This window comes from Panthera tigris, chromosome B1 (genome assembly GCF_018350195.1).
Source record: "Panthera tigris isolate Pti1 chromosome B1, P.tigris_Pti1_mat1.1, whole genome shotgun sequence".
Taxonomy (NCBI): Eukaryota; Metazoa; Chordata; class Mammalia; order Carnivora; family Felidae; genus Panthera; species Panthera tigris.
In genome coordinates this window covers 164,192,269-164,218,026 of record NC_056663.1, presented here as the reverse complement: position 1 = coordinate 164,218,026, position 25,758 = coordinate 164,192,269, and the positions used below count along the sequence as shown (strand labels likewise).

The 25,758-nt window shown below is 38.1% G+C and overlaps 1 protein-coding gene and 1 non-coding gene across 7 annotated transcripts in view; one reads left to right on the top strand and one right to left on the bottom strand.

Annotated features, from left to right (window-relative positions):
- The window catches only part of CORIN (corin, serine peptidase), a 251,162-nt gene that overhangs the window by 132,072 nt on the left and 93,332 nt on the right, over window positions 1-25,758 (bottom strand). For all 6 annotated transcript variants that reach the window (XM_007075910.3, XM_042984584.1, XM_042984587.1 and 3 more), the window contains exon 5: window positions 23,806-23,987. In XM_007075910.3, coding sequence (XP_007075972.1) covers window positions 23,806-23,987 — 182 coding nt within the window. The remainder of the gene's footprint in view (window positions 1-23,805; window positions 23,988-25,758) is intronic.
- LOC122238172 lies at window positions 11,642-11,748 on the top strand. Its single transcript, XR_006217134.1, has one exon. It is a non-coding gene; the product is annotated as a U6 spliceosomal RNA (small nuclear RNA).

Here is a 25,758-nt window from a genome sequence, read left to right as displayed (position 1 = left end):
CTTGAACTTTTTGTATGGAATAAACCCCTCCCTTCCTTTGTGGGCCTAATGCCATAGTTCTAATCTTTAATCCATTCTAATTAAGTGCTTCCAGTGAATGATTTTTAAATAAGTAGTCTTTGTACACAGAAATCACCATTTGGAGCTAATTTTGAAGGTCATTAAGTTAAATATACACAGAAATCTTCTTTCCTCCTTTTAAAATGTGTGTGTTTCGGTTACAACAGTGATATACTAAATCTGTGAGCTCTACCCGGCCCAGGTTCAAATGGGTTCAAATCACAGCTTGCGTCATCCTACCTCGATAACCTTGAGCAAATGAGAGAATCTAAGTATCTGTCCTCTCATCTACAAAAGGAGAAGTGTCTCAGTCAGTGTTGGCTGTAGCAACAATACCATAGACTGGGTGGTAACACAAAACATTCATTTCTCACAGTTCTGGAGGCTGGAAGTCTAAAGTCGGGGTGCTAGCATGGTCTAGTTCTTGGTGAGGGCTCTCTTCCTGGTTATGTCCTCACATGGCCTTCCTTGATATATACCACAGAGAGCAAGCTCCAGTCTCTTTTCTTATCCCATCATGGGACTCTACCCTCATGGAAACCTAATTACCTCCCAAAGGCTCTATATCCTAATACCATTCCTTTGGGAGTTCAGGTTCCAACATACGAATTTTTGGGGAGACACAATATATAGCCCCAAATGGGAAGAATTGCTATGATACTCACAGTGCATCTGTGAGCAGTAAATAAGATAGTATCTCTAACCGCCTGGCATGGCATTTAGTATATAACAAATGTTCAGCAAGTGTTATATATTATTATTATTATTATACTATTGTTGAAACTATTATTTGGATTAAAAAGTTCCTCTACTGTTTCTTCTGCATTTTTTTTTCAGTTCTGTAATTGCCTTACCCACATTCACCAGAGAGGAACTTAAACTAAAAGTCATTGATCTTCCCTTGTACAAATCTCTAGCCAAAGTACCGCTTGCACGGACTAGTGCCACCAGCCTCTAACATGTAGCTATCCGTCCTCACAGCTAGTCAGCATTTTTTTGTTCTTAATATTTATCCCATGTATTAATGTAATCACTTGTGTACGTGCCTATGAGTTTCTGTCACGTGTGATTCATTTTGACACTATGTGCCCGTTTTCAACTGTATCACTAAAGAAATAGAACCAGGATCAAAGCCAAGTCTGAAGGATTCCACAGTAGCCCTGGGCATAAGCAAAGATCCTCCAAGGCTACACACAGGTAGAAATAGTTTTAAAGGACTCAGTGTCCACATTCTTCAATGCCCTCTTTTTTATAACTGCCCTACTTAATTGCCCTACCTGTCCAAGGCTGGAGTTGTCAGTTTTCCCTTCCCCATCTCATGAAGTCTCTTTTTTTTTAATTGACAAAATAAAGACATGTCTCTTATCCATTCCAAACCTGCTCCAATGCCTCATCGTGAGGTGCAAAATATCTGAAATTCCAAACCTGTAGACATTTCAAAATACCTTCAGTTTAGCTATCGTGCATCCTCATTCCCCAAATGTCAGATAATATATTGTTCCCAGGGAAACCCCTTGAAGGGCAAAGTCAAAAGAGCACTGACAAGAAACACAGAAGGACAGGGAACTCATGTCATTACAGCAACAAACTTGAGTCCAGCCATTGGGTTTTGTCTGACGGACTGTCCTCCTAAATATATGCACTAAAATTAAAAGTGCAAATGAGGTTAGAAGCTACCAGTTCCAGTTAAGATGGCATAAGAATATTTCATCTTATCTCCTCCTTTGGTTATAACTAAAAATCACAAACAAAACGCATAAAGCAACTATCTATGGGATCTGAAAAGTTAAGAATAGCAGGCAGCTTGGGAAGGGATATCAAGACTTAAAAAAGAGTAATACAAATATCAAATCATTATGTTGTACACCTGAAACTAACACAATGTTATGTCAATTGTACCTCATTCATTGAAAAAAAGAAAAAGACTAATTAGGAAGTGAGTTTTCTGGCGTTTTCCTTTTTCACCCATATTTCCCAACATAGAGTCTGGGCAGCAAAATCATAGAACTGAGCTACAGGCATGGCCAGGAGAAACTCTCTCCCTGGTCAGAGGGATGGGAGGGAGGAATCCTGCAAAACAAAGAGTGGGGAGGCAATCCTCCAAACTGTTTTCTCTCTTGACTCTCCTCTAGAGGGAGGTCTTAGTTCTGGAGCGGTACTCACACAACAATGGGAGCAGCTATGGGCTGGGCTGCCTGTTTGCCCTGGAGGAGGATATGACAGTGAAAGATGCTGAACCTACAGCTTTGTGGACACAAAGGACCAGGAAGAAGAGTCCCTGGGAGTCAGAGAGTTTGGAGAGATCACAGAGAGAAGAGAGCTTGAGGAGAAAATCCCATAGAATTGTGTATTGAGTCCTGGACTTACCCCCCAGAGATACATGCATGAAAATGACTTGAAACAGAATACCAAGTCTTTGAGAACTGAACTACAATGTATTCCATGGCCCAATAGTCACTGGGAGGCGAATATGTGTGGAGGATCCAAATAACACCACAAAATCTTTGAAAAGTAAGCTGACACATTGGAACTAAAGACCACAGAAAGTATATTGGGACTTGTGACCTAAACCCAACTGGCTCAGTTGACTATGAAGAAAAACAAATGCACAAAAATTAACATTATCCAGAGATTTTTAACAGGACCCAGAATTTCATAATATATTCAAAACACCCAGGATGTAATCCAAAATTAGTTGACATACCAAGAAGCAGGACACTTTCAGCAACCCCCAGGTGAAAAGATAATCAGTAGACACAATTTGTGAGAAGACCTAGATACTGGAATTATTTGACAGGCCGTTGCAACAGCTATTACACCCATGCTCCATGAAGTAAGGGTCAACAAATTTGAAATGAATGGAAGGATAGAAGTTCTCAGTAGAGAAACAGCAGTTGTAAGAATCAAATGGAAATTTTAGAATTAAAACATATGATAATTTTTTTAAAAGGCTACTGAATGGAAGAATGACGATGACAATGAAAAGAATCAGTGAGCTTGAATATAGATTAATAGGCATTGCCCGACTTGAACAATAGAGAGAAAAACGATTGAAAAGAATGGACATAACTTCAGGGACCTATTAGATACTATAAAAAGGTCTAATGCTGATGTCATTAAAATCCAAGAAAGAAAGAAGAATGAGATTTGTACAAAAAATTATTTAAAAATTAATGACTCAACTTCTGAAATCCAGTGAAGACTATAAATTTAGACTTGAGCTCAGCACAACCCAAACAGGACTAACTCAAGGAAAATCATATATGTACACAAAATACTCAAACAAATAGGGTTTATTCTGGTAATGCAAGACTAGTTGTACATTGAAAAAGTAATAAATGTAAACTCCACATTAACAAACTAAAAAAAACCCCACATAATCATGCCAGCATATGTGGGAAAACATTTGATAGAATTCTACATCTTTCATGACAACTCTTCAGGAAACCAGGAGGAGAGATTCAGTTTAAGGAATTATCTGATTATGTCAGCCCTGCCAAAAATATCCTACCTTTCTTGAAGTCAACTGTGGCACATAACATAACTAATCACAGGAGTGACCATCTCATTATACTCAGATTTCATACCCACATTCAAAAATAAGGAGATTATATACCAGAAGACTAGAATCTCGGAGACCATCTCAGAATTCTGTTTACCATAATAAGCAATGAACAGTATGAAGCCAATATTCTGAAAACAGTACCTTGTACAATAGCTCTAAAAACATCTAACAAAATATGTGCAAGGTATATAAATGAAAATTATAAAATGCTGATAAAAGAACCATGGCAGACCTAATAAATGGAGAGATAAACAGAGTTCATTGTTTGAAAGATTCATTATGTTTAAGATATCATACTGGTATCTCCCTAAATTGATCTAGAGCTTTAACATAATTCCAGTCAAAATCTTTGAAGGAGTTTTGACAAGCTGATTTTAAAACTTATATAGAAAGGCAAAGTACTAGAACAGAAAAATAAATTTGGAGCAAGAACACAGTTGAAAAACTCATACTACCATATGTTAAGACAACATAAAGATGTCATAATCAAGCAGAGTGTTTTTGGTTTGGGGATAGACACAAAGATCAATGGAACAAAATAGAGTCCAGAAATAGACTTACATGAATATGGTCAGTTACTTTTTAACAAGGTTGCAAAAGCAATTCAATCTTTTCAGCAAATGGTCCTAGAAAATTGGACATCCATGTGCAAAAAGAAAAAAATACTACTTGACCTATACTTCACACATTATGCAAAAATTAACTCACTATAAATCATAATAAAACTAAAAAAGTCTTGGGAGACATTATGGAGAAGATCTGTGTGTGTGAATAAGGCAAAGAGTTCTTATAGGACACCAAAGTATGTTCCATGCAAGGCAAAATTAATAAATTAGACGTCATCAAAATTAAAAACATTTGCTCTGTGAAAGCCAATGTGAAGAAAATAATAAGACAAGTTACGGACTGGGAGAAACTACTTCCAAATCACATATTTCACAAAGGACTTGCACCAGAATACATAAAGGAGTCTCAAATAAGAAATCACACAATGTAAGGGAAAAAATGGGCAAAAGATATGAACAGACACTTCACCAAAGTAGATATACTGACAGCAAACATGTTAAAAGATGCTTATCATTAGTCATTAGGCAAATGCAAATTAAAACTGCAATGAGATACCGCTACACCCTTATTGGAATGACTAACACAAAACAACAACACAATTCAACCTGGCAATACCAAATACTGATGAGCATGTGAAGCAACTTGAACTCATATATATTGTTGAAGGAAAAGCCAAATAACATAGCCATTCTGGAAAACAGTTTGGCAGTTTCTGAAAAAGCAACACATACATTTTCCAATCTAGGTATTTATTCTAGAGAAATTTGCTTACAAATCCTATAATCAAATGTTTAGCAATAATTTTCATAACTACCAAAAACTGGAAATAAAAAATGACTTTCAACAAATGAGTGAATAAGCAGATTGGGGTACATCCATAAAATGAAATACTATTAAAAAGTAAAATGAAAAAAATTGATACATGTAACAACATGGATGAATCTTAAAGGTATTATGCTAAGTGAAAGAAGTCAGTCTCAAAAGATAATGAAGCATAGTATTCTATTGTGGGAAAAGCATGACTGTAGGTTTGGAGAGCAGATCATCGGTTTCCAGAGGTTTGAGGTGGGAATGTAGATTTCACTACAAAGAATAATATGAGGATATATTTGGGGGGATGGAACTGTTTTATCCTGATTGCGTTGGTGGTTATACAAATCTATGCCTGTGTTAAAACTCATAGAACTATACACAAGGGGGGGAAAGTGAATATTGTATAACTTAATAAGTAAAAGAAATAAATAACAGAAAGATTCTTATTATGGGAACACATATCAACACACTAATATAAACTGAAAAATAAAGTCAGCCTCTTTCTGTCAAAAAGTAACTCTAATTTGGCCAATTAACTTAACATTGGAAAGTGACTTTACCAGTAAGGTAAATTCTCTATAAACTGAAGGAATCAAATCAATGGCTCCAAAGTTTTAAAACATATATTTAAAGCACACAATAATATGATAAGTTATTGATTGATTGATTGATTGATTGATTGATTTAAATTCAATTTAGTTAACATACAGTGTAGTATTGGTTTCAGGGGTACAACCCATTGATTCATTACTTACACATAACACCCAGTGCTCATCCCAACAAGTGCCTTCCTTAATGCCCATCACCATTTAGCCCATCCCCCACCCACCTCCCATCATATCAAAAATATTGTGTCATTGGGATGCCTAGGTGGCTTAGTGGGTTAAGCGTCTGACTTCAGCTCAGGTCATGATCTCGTGGTTTCTGAGTTGAAGCCCCACATGGGGCTTTGCACTGACAGTGTGAAGCCTGCCTGGGATTCTCTCTTTCCCACCCCCTCTCTCTGCCCCTCCCCTCCCCCCAAATAAATAAACTTAACAAAATAATAATTAATTGAAATTAACAATACATCTGTTTTCCAAATTCTTTCTGAGTATACAGGATTAAATAAAGTGCCTCTAAGTGAAAAAGCCATACGTTGACCTTTGATAAAACCTGGTAAAGGTCTGAGAAATTAAGATCATGAAGACTTTACTGATGGAATAACAAATTCAGATGCAAGTACAGTTCTTTCCAACTCTGTGCTTTCAAAAATGGAAGGAGAATCTAATAAAGTTGTCATCTAATCATTAGAAATAATTTTTAATGATAGGTTATTATAATGTGGATTTTGACATTAAACTGGGAAGTTGTTCAAATAACTGAATGCCATTACTCTAATAAAATTCTTTCTATTCCCTGTACTTAATTATGTGAATAAGTTCTAAAGCACAATCATCTAGAAGAAAAAATACAGGAACGGAATATATCACAAACTCTGTTACACTGTACACAAACCAGTTTTAAAAGAAAGCCAACCATTCCTCTAACACATCAAGAGAGGAATCTCCAGGGGCACCTGTGTGGCTCAGTCAGTTGAGCATCAGACTCTTGATTTTGGTCATGGTCGTGGGATCCGGTCATGGGATCTCACAGTCATGGGATCAAGTCCCATGTCAGACTCCACACTAAGTGTGGAGACTGCTGAGACTCTCCCTCTCTCTCTCTGCCTTGACCCCACTCGTGCTTTCTCTCTCTCAAAATACATAAATAAATAAACATTTTTTTAAAAAGAGATGAACCTCCAGCAAATGTCACATTTAGTAATTACAAAAGCTTGTAATAGATTTAAATCATAATTTTTATGATAAATTAATCAAAAAAGAAGTTGTTGACACTCGGAATCTCATGACTGAGGGAAAATGTTTCGAAGTAATACAGGGTTTAGTTCTAGAGATGTATGGTAGTGTGATAGAAAATAATTCACAGCATTCAAAGAGATTACACTAGAATGAAATTCTGTAGAAGGAAAATAGAAATAAGAGTTCAGGGAGAAAGAGAATCAATGTAATGTCCATTGACTGTGAAAAGAAGAGCTTGTAATTTTTGAATGGTTGGTGAAACCCCCCTCACTAAGGTATTTAAATTCCTTTGGACACATTTAAAAAAGTAATATAATGGTTTCATTGTAAAATGTCAATTATTGTGATATCTTTTAAATTACACTCTTTGCCAACTACATTCATGATTTAAAATTTTTAGACAGTAACTTCAAATTGTGCAATTTGAATGTTTTCATTCAATCGTGTATCGTTTTTCAAAATCCTTTCAGGGTTCCACAGGCAAAAATATTTAGAAGACCACAGCTTTAAAACACTGTCTTACACTACCTCCTCAATTAAAATTTAGCTCATGGGGTGCCTGGTTGGCTCAGTCGGTTTAAATGTCCAACTTCGGTTCAGGTCAGATATCAGGGTTTGTGGGTTCGAGCCCCATGTCGGGCTCTGTGCTGACAGCTCAGAGCCTGGAGCCTGCTTGGGATTCTGTGTCTCCCCTCATTCTCTGCCCCTCCCCCATTCACACTCTGTCTCTGTCTCTCCCTCAAAAATAAATAAACATTAAACAAAAAAGAATTTAGCTCATTTTGTTTCAATGGGTGCAGGGCTTCAGACACAAAATAAACATACAGATTGAACAGATGAAAAGGGAGACTGCAATTACTTCCCAACTGCTGAGCTCAATGGAATTGAGGTTATGAAGATGGCAGTGCTATTTGGCATAATGAAATTGCAATTTCAAAAGAGATTCACAGATTTTGATGTGCCAATCCCGAACCACACATTAGTTTCAGCAGGCGGCCTAGAGTTCAGACACTTGGATGGCTGAGTTACTAGGCAATTACTACATCATTCTAGTTCAATTTCAAGGAGAACTGACTGAGCTTAAGAAACTATATCCACCAAAAAGACATAAACAGGTATCCCTTCTTGGGAACTTTTGAAGACAAATACAAAACTTAGAACTAAGCTAATATTTCAATCATGTGAAGGGAAAAAAAAAAATCCCAGCAATTTCTTTCAGCTACCTGGTTCTGTTATGATTAAATTGACCACCCTTGGGGGATATAAAGCTGAATTTAGAATTAAAAGAAAGGATGTTTTGAATGGTTCAGGGTGTGACAGAGGGGCATTCTTGTTGCAGTGATCAAAGTGATTACTGACCAGAAACGCTTAGAGGTATGTACTTATATATGTTGAAAACATCAGACCTTTCCTTTGTAGCTAAACATTTCTGTATTTGATCATAATCTGTAAGTCCACAGATTTCTGATTGTGAGGCACGATACTGAACAAAATGTGGATATCCTTGGTCTTGAGCCACTGAACAAAATAATACAGGGCTCAGTCTGTGCTCTTGGGCTTCTGAGTCATCACCCTCTAAGCTGTGCGACCAACTTGTAAAGAGAGGAAGAAGAACGAAATGCAAGTGAGGGCAGGCACCTCCTTATTTCTGTTTGAGGAACCACTGTGCTGCCTCAAGCAAAGCAGTGTTTGGGAGAGAATAGAAACCTAATCTCAAATGATCTATAAACAAAAATTACTGAGCCCAAAGAGAACAGGTAGTATTTAGGCTCAGTGAGAAATCTATTTTGTTTGGCACTGCTTCTTCTGGCTGGGTATGTGGCATAGAGAAATCAAAACAAGACTGTGGTTCTCACAGAAAAACAGTGGGAACCCACCAGATGAGCATTTCTTACAGTTCAATAGATAGAAAGAAGTTGTTAGGGACTTTAAATAATTAAAAAAACAAAAACAAAAACAAAAACCTTCAAGGTTCAATTCATAGCAGAATGAAATTCAAGTTGATCATGAATTTTATTAAGAATTCTTGCGGCGCCTGGGTGGCTCAGTCGGTTGAGCGTCCGACTTCAGCTCAGGTCACGATCTCGCGGTCCGCGAGTTCGAGCCCCGCGTCAGGCTCTGGGCTGATGGCTCAGAGCCTGGAGCCTGCTTCCGATTCTGTGTCTCCCTCTCTCTCTGCCCCTCCCCCGTTCATGCTGTGTCTCTCTCTGTCTCAAAAATAAATAAACGTTAAAAAAAAAAAAAAAGAATTCTTCCATGTCCTTGAGTCTCTCACTACCCCAATAACAAGGATAATAATAGCTGTTACTGGTATAGCTTCTCTTTCGTACCTTGTCTTTGGCTACTCACCCTAACGGTCTTACAGACAAGTGTTTAAAAGAACAGAGAGGAGATATCTGGGGGAACAGCATGGCAGGCAGATAGAACAGAATAGCTAGAACCTAAGAAGCAAAAAGGAAAGTATTAAGGGAGGCGTTGGGGGGGTAAGACAGGCAGATAATGTAGGGCCAGATGTATGTTGCTCTGAGAAGCACTAGTTGTATTGAATTCTGTGTGACTGGTGCTCCCCTGGAGTTGTGCAATGCAATACTGACGGGTGGCCCTGAAGGTTGTAAGGATGGTGGCTCTTAAATTGAATGAGATGGGAAACCTTTAGAAACCTTGGAGAGTAGAGAGGTGAACATTTAAGTAGCAAAAAAGAACATTTCGTTTCTGTGTGGAAAATAGCAAACAGGAGCAAAGGAAGCAAGCAAAGAACTAATAAGGAGTTGGAAGGATAGTCCAGGGACAAGTTGAAGTGGCTTGGGTCAAGTGGTGGTTATGGAGGTGGTGAGCACTGGTTGGATTATGTATATATTTTGACAACAGAGCCAATGGAATTTGCTGATAGATCAGCTATGGTATGAGAGAGAGAGAATAGGGTCAAGGATGACCTAAAATTTTTGGCTGGAGCAACTGGAATAGAAAAATTGTTATTTATTAAGATGGGGGAAGCTGGGAGAGAAGCAGGTGTGGGGGCAACATCAGATCAGTTATGTACGTGTTATGTTTAACATGCCTTTCAGACACTCAAGTGGAAATAAATAGAAGGCAGTGTGTGTGTATGTGTGTGTGTATGTGTATGAGAAAGAGAGAGAATGAGAGAGAGTCCTAAATATGCATGCAGTCCCAAAGTTCAGGGAAGATTCAGGCTTGAGACTCACATTGGTAGTTTGTGCATGAAGCCACAGCCTGAATCAGATCACTAAAACAGGAAAGATCCAAAGACTAAGCTGTAGGGCACTCCAATGTTTAGAGGTGATAGAAATGAGGAGACACATCAGAGGAAGCTGAAAATGAGTGGCTTCTCCCTGGAATCCAAGGGAAGAGAGATTATCAGGGAGGAGGGAGCAATTAAATGTGGCAAATGCTGCAGGAGGTCAAGTCAGAAGAGAAGTGAGAACTTTCCATGGGATTTAGCAACATGGATGAAAATCCCTGGAGACCTGGAGAAAAGTAGCTTTGTTTGAGAAATGGAAGCGAGGACATTGGAATATGAGTATGAAGCTTGGGGAAGTAGAATAAAATTTGGGGTGAAATATAGATTTAAGAGTCATCAGTACTTACATGGCCACAAGCAAGAGATTTCCTACAGGAAACATACAGAATGTTAAGGAAAGAAGGTTGAGAGTAGAATCTGTTAAATGCCAAAATGTAAGGAGTCTGTAGAAGAAAAGGAAAGAGTTCAGAGAGTGGCCTGTGTGGTGGGAAGCAGATCAAACAGAGCATTGGTCTAGAAATCAAAGGCAAAGAGAGTGCTACAAATGGAGAAGTCAATGGGACAAAAGCCTTCCCAGGCTTTTTGCAGGGCACAGGCAAATTGTATACATCCTCCCCCACTATCCCTTGTCTCTGCCATTACCAGACATAATACTTATAGCAGATACTATCCGTTTCCAAAGCTAAAGCAAGTAAGTGCACACTCCAGCCACCTCACTCCTCTAGTGGGATAATTCTGAGCCATATGTTGTACACTATTGCCCAGATTTTCCCAAGAGATTAAGCTCTCCAGTTGCCCACTATGGTAGCTGGTTTAATAATTTACTTTTGTTGGCCATCTTCCCTTCCCTAAATCACATCTACCCTCCCTCACTGTCCCATGCCTCTCTCAAATACACCATTTATGCTCCAACTCTTGTCTCAGGCTCTGCCTTCTGTGCTTAGATTCTATTTCCCCACTGGTCTATAAGCTTTTTTAAAAGTGTGCAGGTAATCTTTCCTTTTCCAGTTCCTGGTAAACTGCCTGGCATACAGAATATACTTCTAAATATCTGTTTAATTGAAGCATTCATATTTGCATAGTGTGTTATAGTTGGCAGAATTCTTTCAGATACATTCTCTCCTTTTGCCCATAAAACAGTTATACCACCCAGGTGTATAATAATAAGTATTCCTATTAAAAAGGGAGGAGGGGCACCTGGGTGGCTCAGTCAGTTGAGCATCCAACTCCTGGTTTCAGCTCAGGTCATGGTCTCACCATTTGTGAGTTCAAGCCCCATGTTGGGCTCTGTGCTGACAGTGCAGAGCCTGCTTGGGATTCTCTCTCTCTCTCTCTCTCTCTCTCTCTCTCTCTGCTCTTTCTATGCTCTTTCTCTCTCTCAAAATAAGTAAATAAACTTAAAAATCAATGGTGAGAAAAGAGGGGATAAAAGAGTTTAAGAAACTTTCTCAAGCCCACACAATTCATAAGTAGAATAGTCAGGGCTTGAACACCATTCTTCAGACCTAAGTTTGGTGCCTTTAAAAGAAACATCTATTGCTCGCTTCGGCAGCACATATACTAAAATTGGAACGATACAGAGAAGATTAGCATGGCCCCTGTGCAAGGATGACATGCAAATTCGTGAAGCGTTCCATATTTTTTGAAGATAAAAAGCTTCTGCACAGCAAAGGAAACAACCAACAAAACTAAAAGGCAACCAACGGAATGGGAAAAGATATTTGCAAATGACATATTGGACAAAGGGCTAGTATCCAAAATCTATAAAGAGCTCACCAAACTCCACACCCGAAAAACGAATAACCCAGTGAAGAAATGGGCAGAAAACATGAATAGACACTTCTCTAAAGAAGACATCCGGATGGCCAATAGGCACATGAAAAGATGCTCAACGTTGCTCCTCATCAGGGAAATACAAATCAAAACCACACTCAGATATCACCTCATGCCAGTCAGAGTGGCCAAAATGAACAAATCAGGAGACTATAGATGCTGGAGAGGATGTGGAGAAACGGGAACCCTCTTGCACTGTTGGTGGGAATGCAAACTGGTGCAGCCACTCTGGAAAACAGTGTGGAGGTTCCTCAAAAAATTAAAAATAGACCTACCCTATGACCCAGCAATAGCACTGCTAGGAATTTACCCAAGGGATACAGGAGTACTGATGCATAGGGGGCACTTGTACCCCAATGTTTATAGCAGCACTCTCAACAATAGCCAAATTATGGAAAGAGCTTAAATGTCCATCAACTGATGAATGGATAAAGAAATTGTGATTTATATACACAATGGAGTACTACGTGGCAATGAGAAAGAATGAAATATGGCCCTTTGTAGCAACGTGGATGGAACTGGAGAGTGTGATGCTAAGTGAAATAAGCCATACAGAGAAAGACAGATACCATATGGTTTCACTCTTATGTGGATCCTGAGAAACTTAACAGAAACCCATGGGGGAGGGGAAGGAAAAAAAAAAAAGAGGTTAGAGTGGGAGAGAGGCAAAGCATAAAAGACTCTTAAAAACTGAGAACAAACTGAGGGTTGATGGGGGGTGGGAGGGAGGGGAGGGTGGGTGATGGGTATTGAGGAGGGCACCTTTTGGGATGAGCACTGGGTGTTGTATGGAAACCAATGTGACAATAAACTTCATATATTGAAATAAATAAATAAATAAATAAACATTAAAAAAATAAATCCTATTATTTACAAAATAAATAAATAAATAAATAAATAAATGAAACATCTACATATGAAGGAAAGAAAATGTCTCCTTAGTTTAAATTTGAATAATTTAAAACTGTAAATGTAGGAAAATTTGAAGTTCTAAGAAAACCCCATTTTATTTGACTATTCATTGTAATGAAAAGTTCCTGGCTAGCTCTTAGTAACTTCATGATGCTATCTATAATCAAACTTTTGCCAGTGTCTCTGGCAAAACACTGACACTAATTACCTCAGAGAAATAGTATTGCATTATTTATCCCAGATGAATCCACAAGTCAACAGGAGAAATTCAGAGTGTAAGTTTTACCAAGATCCCAAAACTACCCTTTTGCTGCTACTGGGCTGAAATGGTTGCTCTCAGGGACCAGAGCTAAAAAAGGCAAATAAGATATGAGGAAAAGGAAAAGCGCAAGGAAAAAAATAAATAGCTGAAGTTCTTTCACGGCCGGGAAGATTTCTCTAGACCTACAGAAATACCATTTAAAAAAGGCTTTTCATATGTGATCACAGAGAAGGTAGAGTAAAGGATTAGTCAGAAAGCTCAGAATGATTGATGGGCCTTGACCTTTAGCCCCTGAGTTCTCACAACTCCACTACGGAAACACACACAAGTGTTTATTTTGAAACCTCTGAAGAACACTTCCCACAGCGTTGTCATTTAGCACATGACTTACTTTACAGGATGTAGCATTGCTAAAAGACAGAAAGGACGAGACAACCGTGTATCCTTCTATATGACAACAAAATATCTTCAGAGTGTTGACTGAAGGATGCTAAAATAAGAATGAAATTCACAGAGCTGTGCCTTGGGAAAAGCAGCTGTTACAAGTCATGGGTTTAGGTTCAATTCAGTCTGAAAAGACATTCAGAAAGCTCCTGTGAGTAGGGGGCTGTAACAGAGGGTAGTGCTCAAGGATTAATAATTGAATCTCGGGATAGTCCCACGATGGTGGACTACTGGGCAGATAATAGGGCCGGGGGTGGGGGGGGCTAGATTTAAAATAACCTTGAAATGATTCCCCTGACCCTTTGTTTCCTAATTAATTAAATGAAGATGATAATACCTCAGAGATCTACTCTGGAAGCAAGTGAGCTAACAGCTATGAAGGCATTCTGGAAAGGAGAACGGGGTCCATAACGTAAGGGGGGGAAATTACTATTTTCTTGGGGCAAATTATTCACAAGTGGGAAAGAGAAGACTAACCCCTTCATTTCATGGGTTGAATAGGAGCCTGATGCCCAACACAAGTTCACAGGGCTGAATGCCTACAGAATAGCTTTTCTCTTCATCTTTGCAGGTGGGATCCTTCTCTTTTTCGGATCCTCAGAATTCCTTTATGCAGTTGGCTCCCCTCTACTCCACTGACATTTAACCTGCGTCCCTTTGTAGTTTCTGTGTGACAGCATGTATAAATGTAGTCACTCATACTCTTCTTACATTGGTCCTCACATAAGGGTGGACCAGATTAGGCTTAATACTCCTTAAAAGTAGGAAGCATGGAAATTATTATCATTGATATTATTAAATACTTTGCAAAACATAAAACATTAAACCAAGGCTTCTCAAAAGCAGGCCTTTTGGTATTTGGGGCCACATGGTTCTTTTGTTGTGATGAGCTGTTTGTGCATCGTAGGAGGTTACACAGCATACCTGGTCGCTACTCACTAGATGCTGGTACCAACTCCTTTCTGTATGTAGAGCTGTAACAACCAAAATGTCTACAGAAATTGCCAAATGTTCCTCAGTGGGGCTACAAAGTGACTCTTGGTTGAGAACACCTGCACTAAATGGGTATAAACTAATATTATGATTATTGTGATTACTTTTATTTTTTCAGATTCCCTGGATGATGCTCAAAACAGAGCAGGTACTCAACTGGTATTTGTCAAATAAATGAAAAAATGAGAAAAGGACTTCATTAGTTGTATTTACAAGTGGCCCTATAGCTTAAACCCTTATATGATTAAGACTATATTGTATAACAAAGACTTTTCTAGTTGGCATTCATATTCTTAGTACGTGAACACATATTTAGTAACCATGTGTGTGTATGCTAGAAATTATGTTCTTAGGCACACACAAAGATCATAGCTAGCAGTAGCTCTCTCCCTAGGACATGTATCATGAACATATCTAGGATTGCTACATCCTATTTATCCATTAAGCACGAGACAGAACAATTATTTTAAATTCTAGGAAAATATTGCATCAAACACTTTTTTATCAGGTTTATTTTCAGAGAATTAATTCTACGCAGAGAAAATATTACAACAAGAATTCTAAAAAGACTATGACAAGCAGAGGATCTCAGATCCTCGTAGGAAATTTCTGTCTCTTTAAACATATGTTTTTGGATATAAATGCTTCATCAAACTTTTTGAGATTAGAAAACTTATATTTTCTGATATCTGGAGAACCTATCTATATTCAGTGGCATTTCAGTCTGAGCTATTAAATAATACTGATAATCTTACTTTGATTTTCAAGAAACGCTTTAACCATCAGCGTTAAGGAATACTGATGATGTTTTGATTCTTAAATTTTCTCTATGGATTCTTAAATCCTGTACCAATGGGCTACATTTTCCAAATGACTTCTAATAAAGACAACTAATAAAGTGTTCTCATCAAAACAGGGGCAAATGTAGCTAAACAAGATAAGATGTGAGGGACTTCTCTTTCAGATACACTCACTTATCATTCTTGTGGTTTATTGCTATATACCGTCTTTTGGATGGAAACCCAGCTTAACATCAGACCTCTACTAAACATTGTGTTAAAAAAAATAAAATAAAACAAACTTCTACTCCTGGCTTCAGTGTAGTAACTTCCAGCAGGTCTATGCCCTCATCAAGTAAAGCTAGAAAAGCCAGATAAAACAGAAGAAACATCTGTGTCAAGGCACCTTATAGCTCTCGAGACTGTTAGGACGTGAGTGGCCAAGATCCTGGAGAGAAAATAACTGTAGAACAAAGAGTGTACATTCTGTGGATATATTTTCCCCTTATGGAACTTTCCAGTTATTGGCATGGTGCTATAAACTGAGAATCTGGACACAGCACCTCTGCAAAGAGGCAGAGAAACCAGTAGAGATCTTGGCATTCCCACAGGTATAGAGAGACAAAAGTTAGAGTTTGGATACTGCCAAAGGGATGAGGTATTAAGGGGCCATGTATGTGGTGAGAAAGGAGACAGAGACAAGTAGGCCTATCACTTGGAAGGATTTTCCCCTTTCATTTTCCACAAAGAGCAAGAGGCTAAAGACCTCTGCAACATAAAATGGAAATTCCAGCAATCTTATTGTTCTGAGAAGGGAAAAATAGAATTTGGGATTGCCCAAGGAAGAACAGAACACAGTAAAAACCCAGTTTCTCATTTGGGACCACAGGCGAAGTGCACCCTCAGACTTAGGACAAACCAGAGGTAGGTAGATGGAGCCTTATTAAAACAGCAAAGTCAGTCAGTCTCTGTTGGATCCAGGTGATCTGTTCCACTATGTGTCTAGCCCTCAAGAAAGGTCTTGTTGCCCCAACTGTCAGCCAACAGTCTTTATCTCCTTCAGATTTTGCTCCAACCGCAGAGAGCTGCCTCACCCAAAGGTACACCCTACCCAGAAAGGACCACATCAATGACTGAGATGGGGATGTAAAGAACCAGCTATTTGGGCCTAATATGGAACACCTTTCTCAGATCATATATACTCCAGAGCTTCGCATGGATTTAGCAAGAGACTTTGATGGGCCTGGATCAAATTTCAATTTCTTCTTCTCAATCCTGTTTACTCTCCCTCCTTTACACAAGTGCTGATGCCTAATGAATATCCTGTACAACAAACTCCATCTCAATGACTGCTTCTGAAAAACTCAACTTGTTTGTGACAGTCTCAGGAGTGATCCAAGAGAGCATGTGGTAACATAGGGTTATTGATCTGGATTACTCACTGCTGTGAAAGTGTTGTCATTCCTGGTAGTTAGGGCAGACATTCCCCGACACAATCAGGCAGTCCAATTGTTAAAACCCTCATCAGAGGTGAATTGGAATAATGTACCTATGCAAAGGAATGCACTGAATGGGGTTTGAGAAGTGAAAAAAAAAAGTAACTATAAGGACAGTGAACTGGATGCCTTACTGCTAAGCATCAATGACCTAGAAAACAATAACTCAAAGCTACAGATAATTGTAACTCATGTGTGAAAGCCAAAAAGCCTCTGCAGTAGCTTAGAAAGAGGCTCTTACAACACTGTAGCTGGAGAGTCTAGAAAACTGAGGACCAAGCCCAAGAATTAATAGTCAGAATGTTCAAGCTCTACTGAAGGATAAGCAGCTAATGAAAGCAGATCTTTTTGGCAATGTAAAGCCTGAATTAGGGAGTTAAGAAAGAAAGAAAGAAAGAAAGAAAGAAAGAAAGAAAGAAAGAAAATGAATGCTGACACTTGGAATAAGAACAGCTGGGAATATCCCTCTGACGTCTTACCTCTAGCTGACATTGAGGCTCTACATAAGCAGGAATTGAAGGCTAAGGCAGAGTTGTAAATTGCCAGCATGTTTAAGTCCTACCACAATATACACACAGAACCCATTGGAAAAGGGTGGGAGACTTATTGGTTCAAGGCATTTAAAAAAATATCTCTCCAATCAACAACTCACCACTGAGCTGCTATCTGGGTAAAACTTTCAATGGCCAGACATGACAAAGAATACAAATGTTACAATACAAAGTTAGTTTAGGGAAATCACTAAACAAGTAACTAGTAACAACACCAACTAGTAACAACAATAAATCCTGGGGAGAGGGAAATTTTGATTTGAAGAATTGTACATTATATTATTTAAAATATCCAATTTTCAACAACAGCAACAAAATATGACAAAGAGACAGGAAAGTGTGACTGATATGTAAGGAAAAAAAACAGTCAATAGAAACTGTCACCGAGGAGGCTCAGATATTGGACTTACTAGACAAATAATTTATATCAGCTATGTTAAATATATTCAAAGAATTAGAGAAACCCATTTCAAAAGAACTAAAGTATAATAACAATGTTTCAACAAATAGAGCATTAACAAAGAGATATAAATTATTTTTTTCTTAAAAAAAATGAACCAAATAGAAATTCAGTAGTTAAAAAGTACAACAATAAAATGAAAATTTCACCAGAGATGCTTAACAAGCAGGGTTGTGGGATCGAGCCCCATGTTGGGCTTTGCACTGGACATGAAACCTGCTTAAGATTCTTTCTCTCTACCCTTCTCTCCAGCTCACTCTCTCTCTCTCTCTCTAAAAAAAAAAAAAAGAAAAAAGAAAAAAAGAAAACAAATAGCACAACAGAAGATGTAGATCCTCTCTTATCAGTAATTACATTAAATGTAAATGAATTGAACACTGTAGTCAAAAGGCAAGATTTGCCTAGTGCATAAAAAACACTATTCAACTATATGTTCAACTCATATTCAGAGACACAAATAGGTTGAAAGTTAAAAAATTAAAAATTTGAGGGGAGACTAGATGGCTCAGTCAGTTAAGCCTCTGACTCTTGATTTGCTCAGGTCATGATCTCACGGTTCATAAGTTTGAGTCCTGCATTGGGCTCTGCACTGATAGTGCAGAGCCTGCCAGCCTGCCTGGGATTCTCTCTCTCTCTCTCTCTCTCTCTCTCTCTCTGACCCCCTCCCACTCAGGCTCAGTCTTTCTCTCAAAAATTAATAAATAAAAATATTTAAAAAAAGAAAAATTTGAGATGCATACATGCTTACATATATTTTGCTGTTGTTAGATGTAATGTTCTACAGATGGCTAGTAAATCAAGTTGGCTTATATTGTTTTTCAATTCTTCTTCCTTATAGATCTTCCACCTAGTTTTTCTATCCACTATTGAAAGGGGAGTATCAACTATTATCTATTTTTCCCTTCAATTCTATAAGTTTTTGCTTCATATATTTCTGAGGTTAGGTATATTTCTATAAGTTTTTGCTTCAGATATTTCTGAGGTGAGGTATATTTCATTAGGTTATGGCTTCTTGATGCATTGATTCTTGTATCATTTTTAAATGTCCTTCTTTGCTTCCAGTAATAATCTTACTGCAAAGCTATAATAATCAATACAGTGGATACTCACATAAGAATAGACATATCAATAAATGGAATAGAATTGAGATTTCATACATAAACCCATACATCTGTGGCCAACTGATTTTTGACAAGGATACCAAGTCCATTCAATGGCGAAAGAATTGTCTCTTCAATAGTTGGTCCTGAGATAACTGGATGAGGTTAGACCCCTACCTCATACCATATATGAACATTAATTCAAAATGAATTGATGACCTACATATGAGAGCTAAAATCTTAAAACTCTTAGAAGGAAACAGGAGTAAATATTAGCAACCTTGGGTTAGACTACAACTTTCTAGACATGACATTAAAAGCAGAAGTGACAAAAGATAGATAAGTTGAACTTCCTTCAAAGTTAAAAAAAAAAAAAAAAACTTATGTGCTTCAAAGGACACAACCAAGAAAAGTCACTTGAGGGGTGCCTGGGTGGCTCAGTTAAGCATCCAACTCCTGACTTTGACTCAGGTCATGATCTCATGGTTGTGAAATCCAGCCCTGCATCAGGCTCCATGTTGACAGCGTGGAGTCTGCTTAGGATTCTCTCTCTCCCTCTCTCTCTGCCCCTCTCATGCTTGTGCTCTCTCTAGCTCTTTCTCAAAATAAATAAATAATCATTAAAAAAAAAAGAAAAGTCACTTGAAAATCACTTGGAGAAAAAAAAAAGAAACAGGAAAATCATTTGAAAAGACACTCCACAGAACATACGAAAATATTTGCAAATAATATATCTGATAATGGGCTTGTATCCAGAGTGGATGAAGAATTTTTACAATTCAACAATTTATTTTATTTTTGTATTATTTTTTTAATGTTTATTCATTTTTTTTAAATTTTTTTTTTTAACGTTTATTTATCTTTGAGACAGAGAGAGACAGAGCGTGAACGGGGGAGGGTCAGAGAGAGGGAGACACAGAATCTGAAACAGGCTCCAGGCTCTGAGCTGTCAGCACAGAGCCCGACGCGGGGCTTGAACCCACGGACCGCGAGATCATGACCTGAGCTGAAGTCGGCCACTTAACCCACTGAGCCACCCAGGCGCCCCTAATGTTTATTCATTTTTGAGAGACAGAGAGAGAGAGAGACAGAGCATGAGTGGGGAAGGGGCAGAGAGAGAAGCAGACACAGAATCTGAAGCAGGCTCCAGGCTCCGAGCTGTCAGCACAGAGCCTGACACGGGGCTCAAACTCACAAACCGGGAGATCATGACCTGAGCCGAAGTCAGGTGTGCAACCGACTGAGCCACCCAGGCACCCCTAATTCAACAATTTAAAGACAAATTACCTAATTTTAAAATGGACCTCTTATTTGAAAATATATTTCTAAAAAGACATATAAATGGCTAACAAGCTCATAAAATGTTGAATTAACTCCATAATTAGTCATTAGCAACATGTAAAACAAAACCACAATGAGATATCACTTCCTACCCACCAGGATGGTTACAATCAAAAAGGATAAAAAGTGTTGGTGAGGATGCGGAGAAACTGGAACCCTTCTACACTGCTGGTGAGACTGGCATTTCCTCAAAATGTTAAACGGTTATTACTAGTCACAGCAATTCTACTCCAAGATACATACCCAAGGGAATTGAAAACATATATTCACATAAAACTTGCACATGAAAGTCCACTGTAGCATCATCATTCATAATAAACAAAAAGTAGAAACAACCTAAATGTTCCTCAATTAATGTATGGATTTAAAAAAAAATAGTATAATCGGGTGCCTGGGTGGCTCAGACGGTTAAACACCGGACTTCGGTTCAGGTCATGATCTCACAGATTGTGGGTTCAAGCCCTGCGTCAGGCTCTGTGCTGACAGCTCAGAGCCTGGAACCTGCTTCGGTTTCTGTGTCTCCCTCTCTCTGCCCCTCCCCCACTTGCCCTCTGTCTCTCTCTCTCAAAAATAAATAAAAGCTAAAAAAAAAATGTTTAAATAGTATGTTCATACAAAGTAATAGTAATTGACAATAAAAATGCATGAAGTACTGATACACACTGCAACATGGATAAACCTTGAAAACTGCTAAATGAAGGCAGCAAATCACCAGAGGTCCCATATCGTCTGATTCCATTTATGTGAAATGGCCAAAATAGGCAAATCCATAGAATCAGAAAGTAGATTAGTGGTTTCCAGGGAGTAGGAGAGGAGAAAATGGCACTACTGATAATGCGTATGGGGTTTCTTTTTTGGGTGATAAAAATATTTTGGAATTAGATGGCTGTGATGGTTGCACAACTCTCCAAGTATACAAAAAAAAACAGTTAATTATACATGTTAGAGAGTGAATGTTATGGCATATGCATTATATATCACTAAATATTATGTTTTTAACATAATATAGAGAAAATTGTATCATCTCACAAGTGTAGAAAATGCATTTGATAAAATTCAAAAACTACTCATGATTTTTTTTTTTTAAGTTTATTTATTTTTGACAGAGACAGAGTGCGAGCATGAGCTGGGGAGGGGCAGAGAGAGAGGGAGACACAGAATCTGGAGCAGGCTCCAGGCTCTAAGCTGTCAGCACAGAGCCCGACGCGGGGCTTGAACCCACGAACTGTGAGATCATGACCTGGGCCGAAGTTGGACGCTTAACCGACTGAGCTACCCAGGTGCCCCAACTATTCATGATTTAAAAAAAAAAAAAAAAAAAAAAAACCTTAGCAAACCAGAAATAGAAAGGGCTTCCTTAATCTGACACAGATATCCATAAAGTCTTTCTGCAAACATTATAATTAAAGGTGAAATATTGAAACCTTTCTCTGACAGAGGAAAAACAGAAAGCATAATGATTAGAAAGGAGAAAATAAACTGCCATTTGTAGATGACATAATGTGTACTTAGAAAATCCAAATGAGAGTTATAAAAATCAATATGTGATTTATTTGTACACAAACAGAAAAAAAATTTTTTTGAGTTTCTATTTACAATGACATCAAAAATATCAAATACCCATGAATAAATCTAAGGGAAGATGTGTAGTATCTTTCTGGTTGAAATTGCCAAACATTTTTGAGAAAATTTAAGGAGTAAGTCATTAAAATACTTAATTAAAGATTACCATAGTATATCATTTTGATGGTTTGGAGGCCTCAATGTTGTAAAGCAATTCTCCCCAGTTTGATTTATGGATTTAATACAATCCCAATTCAAAACAAAACAAAAGAAAACAAAAGGCATTTGTGGCAACTGCAAGGTGATTTGAAAATTTACATAAAATGGAAGGGCCAAGAATAGGCAAACCGTCTTTAAGAAGAAAAAGGCTGAAAGACTTACACTATTAAATTTAAAGACTTATTATAAAATGACAGTAGTCCAGGCAGAGTGGTAATGGCTTAATTCTATGTCAAATAGAGGGTCTAGATATATATGTACATATAATCAATCACTTGACTGATAACAAAGGTGACATTACAGTGCAGAGGGGAAAGACAGTACTCCAAATAAATAAAGGGCAGTGGGGTCAATTAAATATATGTGCAGGAAAAAAAAGTTAATCCATAGCTCACACCATACACAAAAATTAGTTCCAGAATATGGTAGGTATAAACGTTAACGCTGAAACAATAAAGTTCCAAGAAGGAAACATGGGGGGTGGGGTGGGGGAAAGCTTCTATGTTTTGATGTAGGCAAAGGTGTCTTATATAAGATATCAAAAATGAATCACAAAAGAAAGGGTTGATAATATGAACCCATTAAAATTACAACCTTCTATTCCACAATAGACACTAATAAGAAAAGCAAGCCAACCAAGTGGGAGATAGTCACAATACATATTCCCAAGAGTTGACATATCCAGAATGCATAATGAAATGCAAATCAAGAACAAAAAGGGAGACTTCCCAATCAAAGATTGGACAAAACACTTGGACAGACACTTCACAAAAAGGAATATTCACATAACTAAAAGTTTCAGAAAAATCAATCTAACTCATCAGGAAAATGCAACTTAAAACCACAAAAGATCACAGCACCATGAGAATTGCTAAAATGAAAAAGACAGCAACAAGTCCTGGGGAGGATTTGGGGCAACTGCAACTTTCAAACATAGCTGGTAGGAGGATGAATTGGTACAACCACTTTAAAAAACTCTGCTGAATAAACCTATGAGCATGTTCAAAGGCATGTACAAGAATAGTCATGGCGTCACTATTCATAATAGCTAGAAACAACTCAAACATTTATCAACAACTGAATAGAAAAAATATATTGGGATATAACCATATATTAGAATACTAGACAACAATGAGAATGAAGGAACCACAAAGGTGAAAACATAACGAATCTCTCAAACATAATGTTGAGCAAATGAAGCTAGATACAAAAGGAGTCCATCCTGCTCAATTCCAATGACGTGAATCTCAAAAGTAGGCAAGCCTATGTAAGATGGCAGAAGTCACCTTAGATTGCTTCTCTCAGAAGAGAGGTTTCTTTTGGGTTTCTTTCAGACGACTGAAAGGGGGCTTGAGAGATTTTCTGGGATGCTGGACCTGTTGTGATTTGCTTCTTCCACTTACCTAATATTTTCAAGGTTAATCCGTGTTGTAGCATGTATCAGTACTTCGTGCATTTTTACTGTCAATTACTATTCCACTGTATGAATATACTATTTTTTTTTTAAATCCATACATTAGTTGAAAAACATCTGGGTTGTTTCCACTTTTGGGTTACTATAAGCAATGCCACTTATGAACATTTATGTATAAGTTTGGTGTGATCTATTTCTTAATCTGGGTGCTGCTTATAAGGATCTGATCACTTTCATAAAATGTATTGAAGTATATATTATTTGTATACGTGCTTGTATGAATAGCATTTTTCAATAAAATTTTTTTTAATGAAATGAAACACAGACACCTACATTGCTTTCCTTTTTCCTGTTGTGGTGAGAAGCAAATCCTGCTGACGTTGCTGCTTTCGTTTTGGACTCTAAACTGGGAGCATGTGAGGAAATCCGGCCAGGAGGCATTCACCATCCCTAGGACTGATTCACAGCCCTCTTTTGCAGCCTCACAGAAGGACCTACAGGGCAGGAGTCCATGACTAGAAGGAAAGAAAAGATGAAAATTAATGTTTTTATAGACTACTTCCTGAAATAACAATGAAATTAAAGAAAAGCTGGCCGCCAGTGCTGAGATACCATCTTAATCTATATTTAGTGTAGTCAACAATTTAATTTTCCACATTAAGTCCTAAGACAAGGATTTCAGCCACCCTATTATCATGATTCTAGGGACAAGAAGCTAGTTCCATAACATATCAGGTCACTATCTCTTGTAGAAGTATTTATCCCAAATGATTTTTTTCCCTCAATTTCGTGTGCTGAGGTAAAACTGTCAAAAAAAAAAGAAAAAGAAAAAAGGAGCTCTAGTTAATCTCAAATGGAGTAAATTAACATAGAAATGAAGGCCCCAAATTGGAAAAGCAGAAGTAGGTCACAAAATGGGTTAATCTCATTTCTCATCTTCCCTTTGAGAAATTAAAAGTATCTTTGAGAGGCAGACAGAAAGCTGTGCCTTAACCTCCACAGCCTCCCCAGAAAAAAAGCAGAGACAAGTGGAAACTCAGTTATTTATCTACAGTAAGAAACTATTTATCTTCGGTTTTTAAAGTTATTTATCTTCTCAGATTTCTCTTTTATCTTTGGCAAAACAGAAAAATGCAAACAACTGTCTGCTGTTGGTAAGGGTAATGATGCTCTGGGAGCCTGTCTCTACTCAACCGCCAGGCGATCGAACACTTCTGGATCAGAATGCTACAACATGAAGGCCAGGGACTTGTTCCCTTCCAGACACAGGTGGCATTTCCTACTTTGCAGCAATAAAATGTATCTATCTCTCGGGGCGCCTGGGTGGCTCAGTCGGTTAAGCAGCCGACTTCGGCTCAAGTCATAATCTCGCGGTCCGTGGGTTTGAGCCCCGCGTCGGGCTCTGTGCTGACAGCTCAGAGCCTGGAGCCTGTTTCAGATTCTGTGTCTCCCTCTCTCTGACCCTCCCCCATTCATGCTCTGTCTCTCTCTGTCTCAAAAATAAATAAACGTTAAAAAAAATTTTTTTTTTAAATGTATCTATCTCTCACCCTGGCTGGTGATCAGGCTAAGCCATTTCAAGTGGTTTTAAGGAAACTGGGGAAAAAAATACACATGTCAGTCAAGGCAAAGCACACACTGTGGCAACCTTAAACAATATCTGGTTCAAACCCTTATTGGAGATAGGCCTAAGAAGATTCTGGGACACGCTCAAGAGCACAATCTTCTTAATGGCAGAAGCAGGAAGAGAATCCAGGTGTTTGGAATTTCAGTTCATGCTCCATCTACTCTTCCATATTGTCTATTCTCACATAAGGATGGAATAATTCAGCTTTAAAAATCCTTTGATGAAACAAGAACATTAAAATTCCCCATTGATACTTCTATGGATTGCAGAAACATAATGGGATATACCAGCCACTGATAGAGTGATAGAGTCTGATAGAATCTATAAAAGAATCTCAGGAGAGAGATCTTATTATTTATAAAAATATGGGGGCGCCTGGGTGGCTCAGTCAGTTGAGTGTCCGACTCTTGATTTTTGGCTCAGGTCATGACATCACGGTTGGTTCGTGAGTTCAAGACCCATTTTGGATTCTGTGCTAACAGCACGGAGCCTACTTGGGATTCTCCCTCTCTCTCTGACCCTCCCTTGCTCAAACTCTCTCTGTCTCCCCCCAAATAAATAAACTTTAAAAAGAACAATAAAAGTATGGAAACGGGGTCCTCTACAATTACACTCAGATGCAAATGCTTTTGGCCTTCCTCTCAGGAATTTGCCTTAAA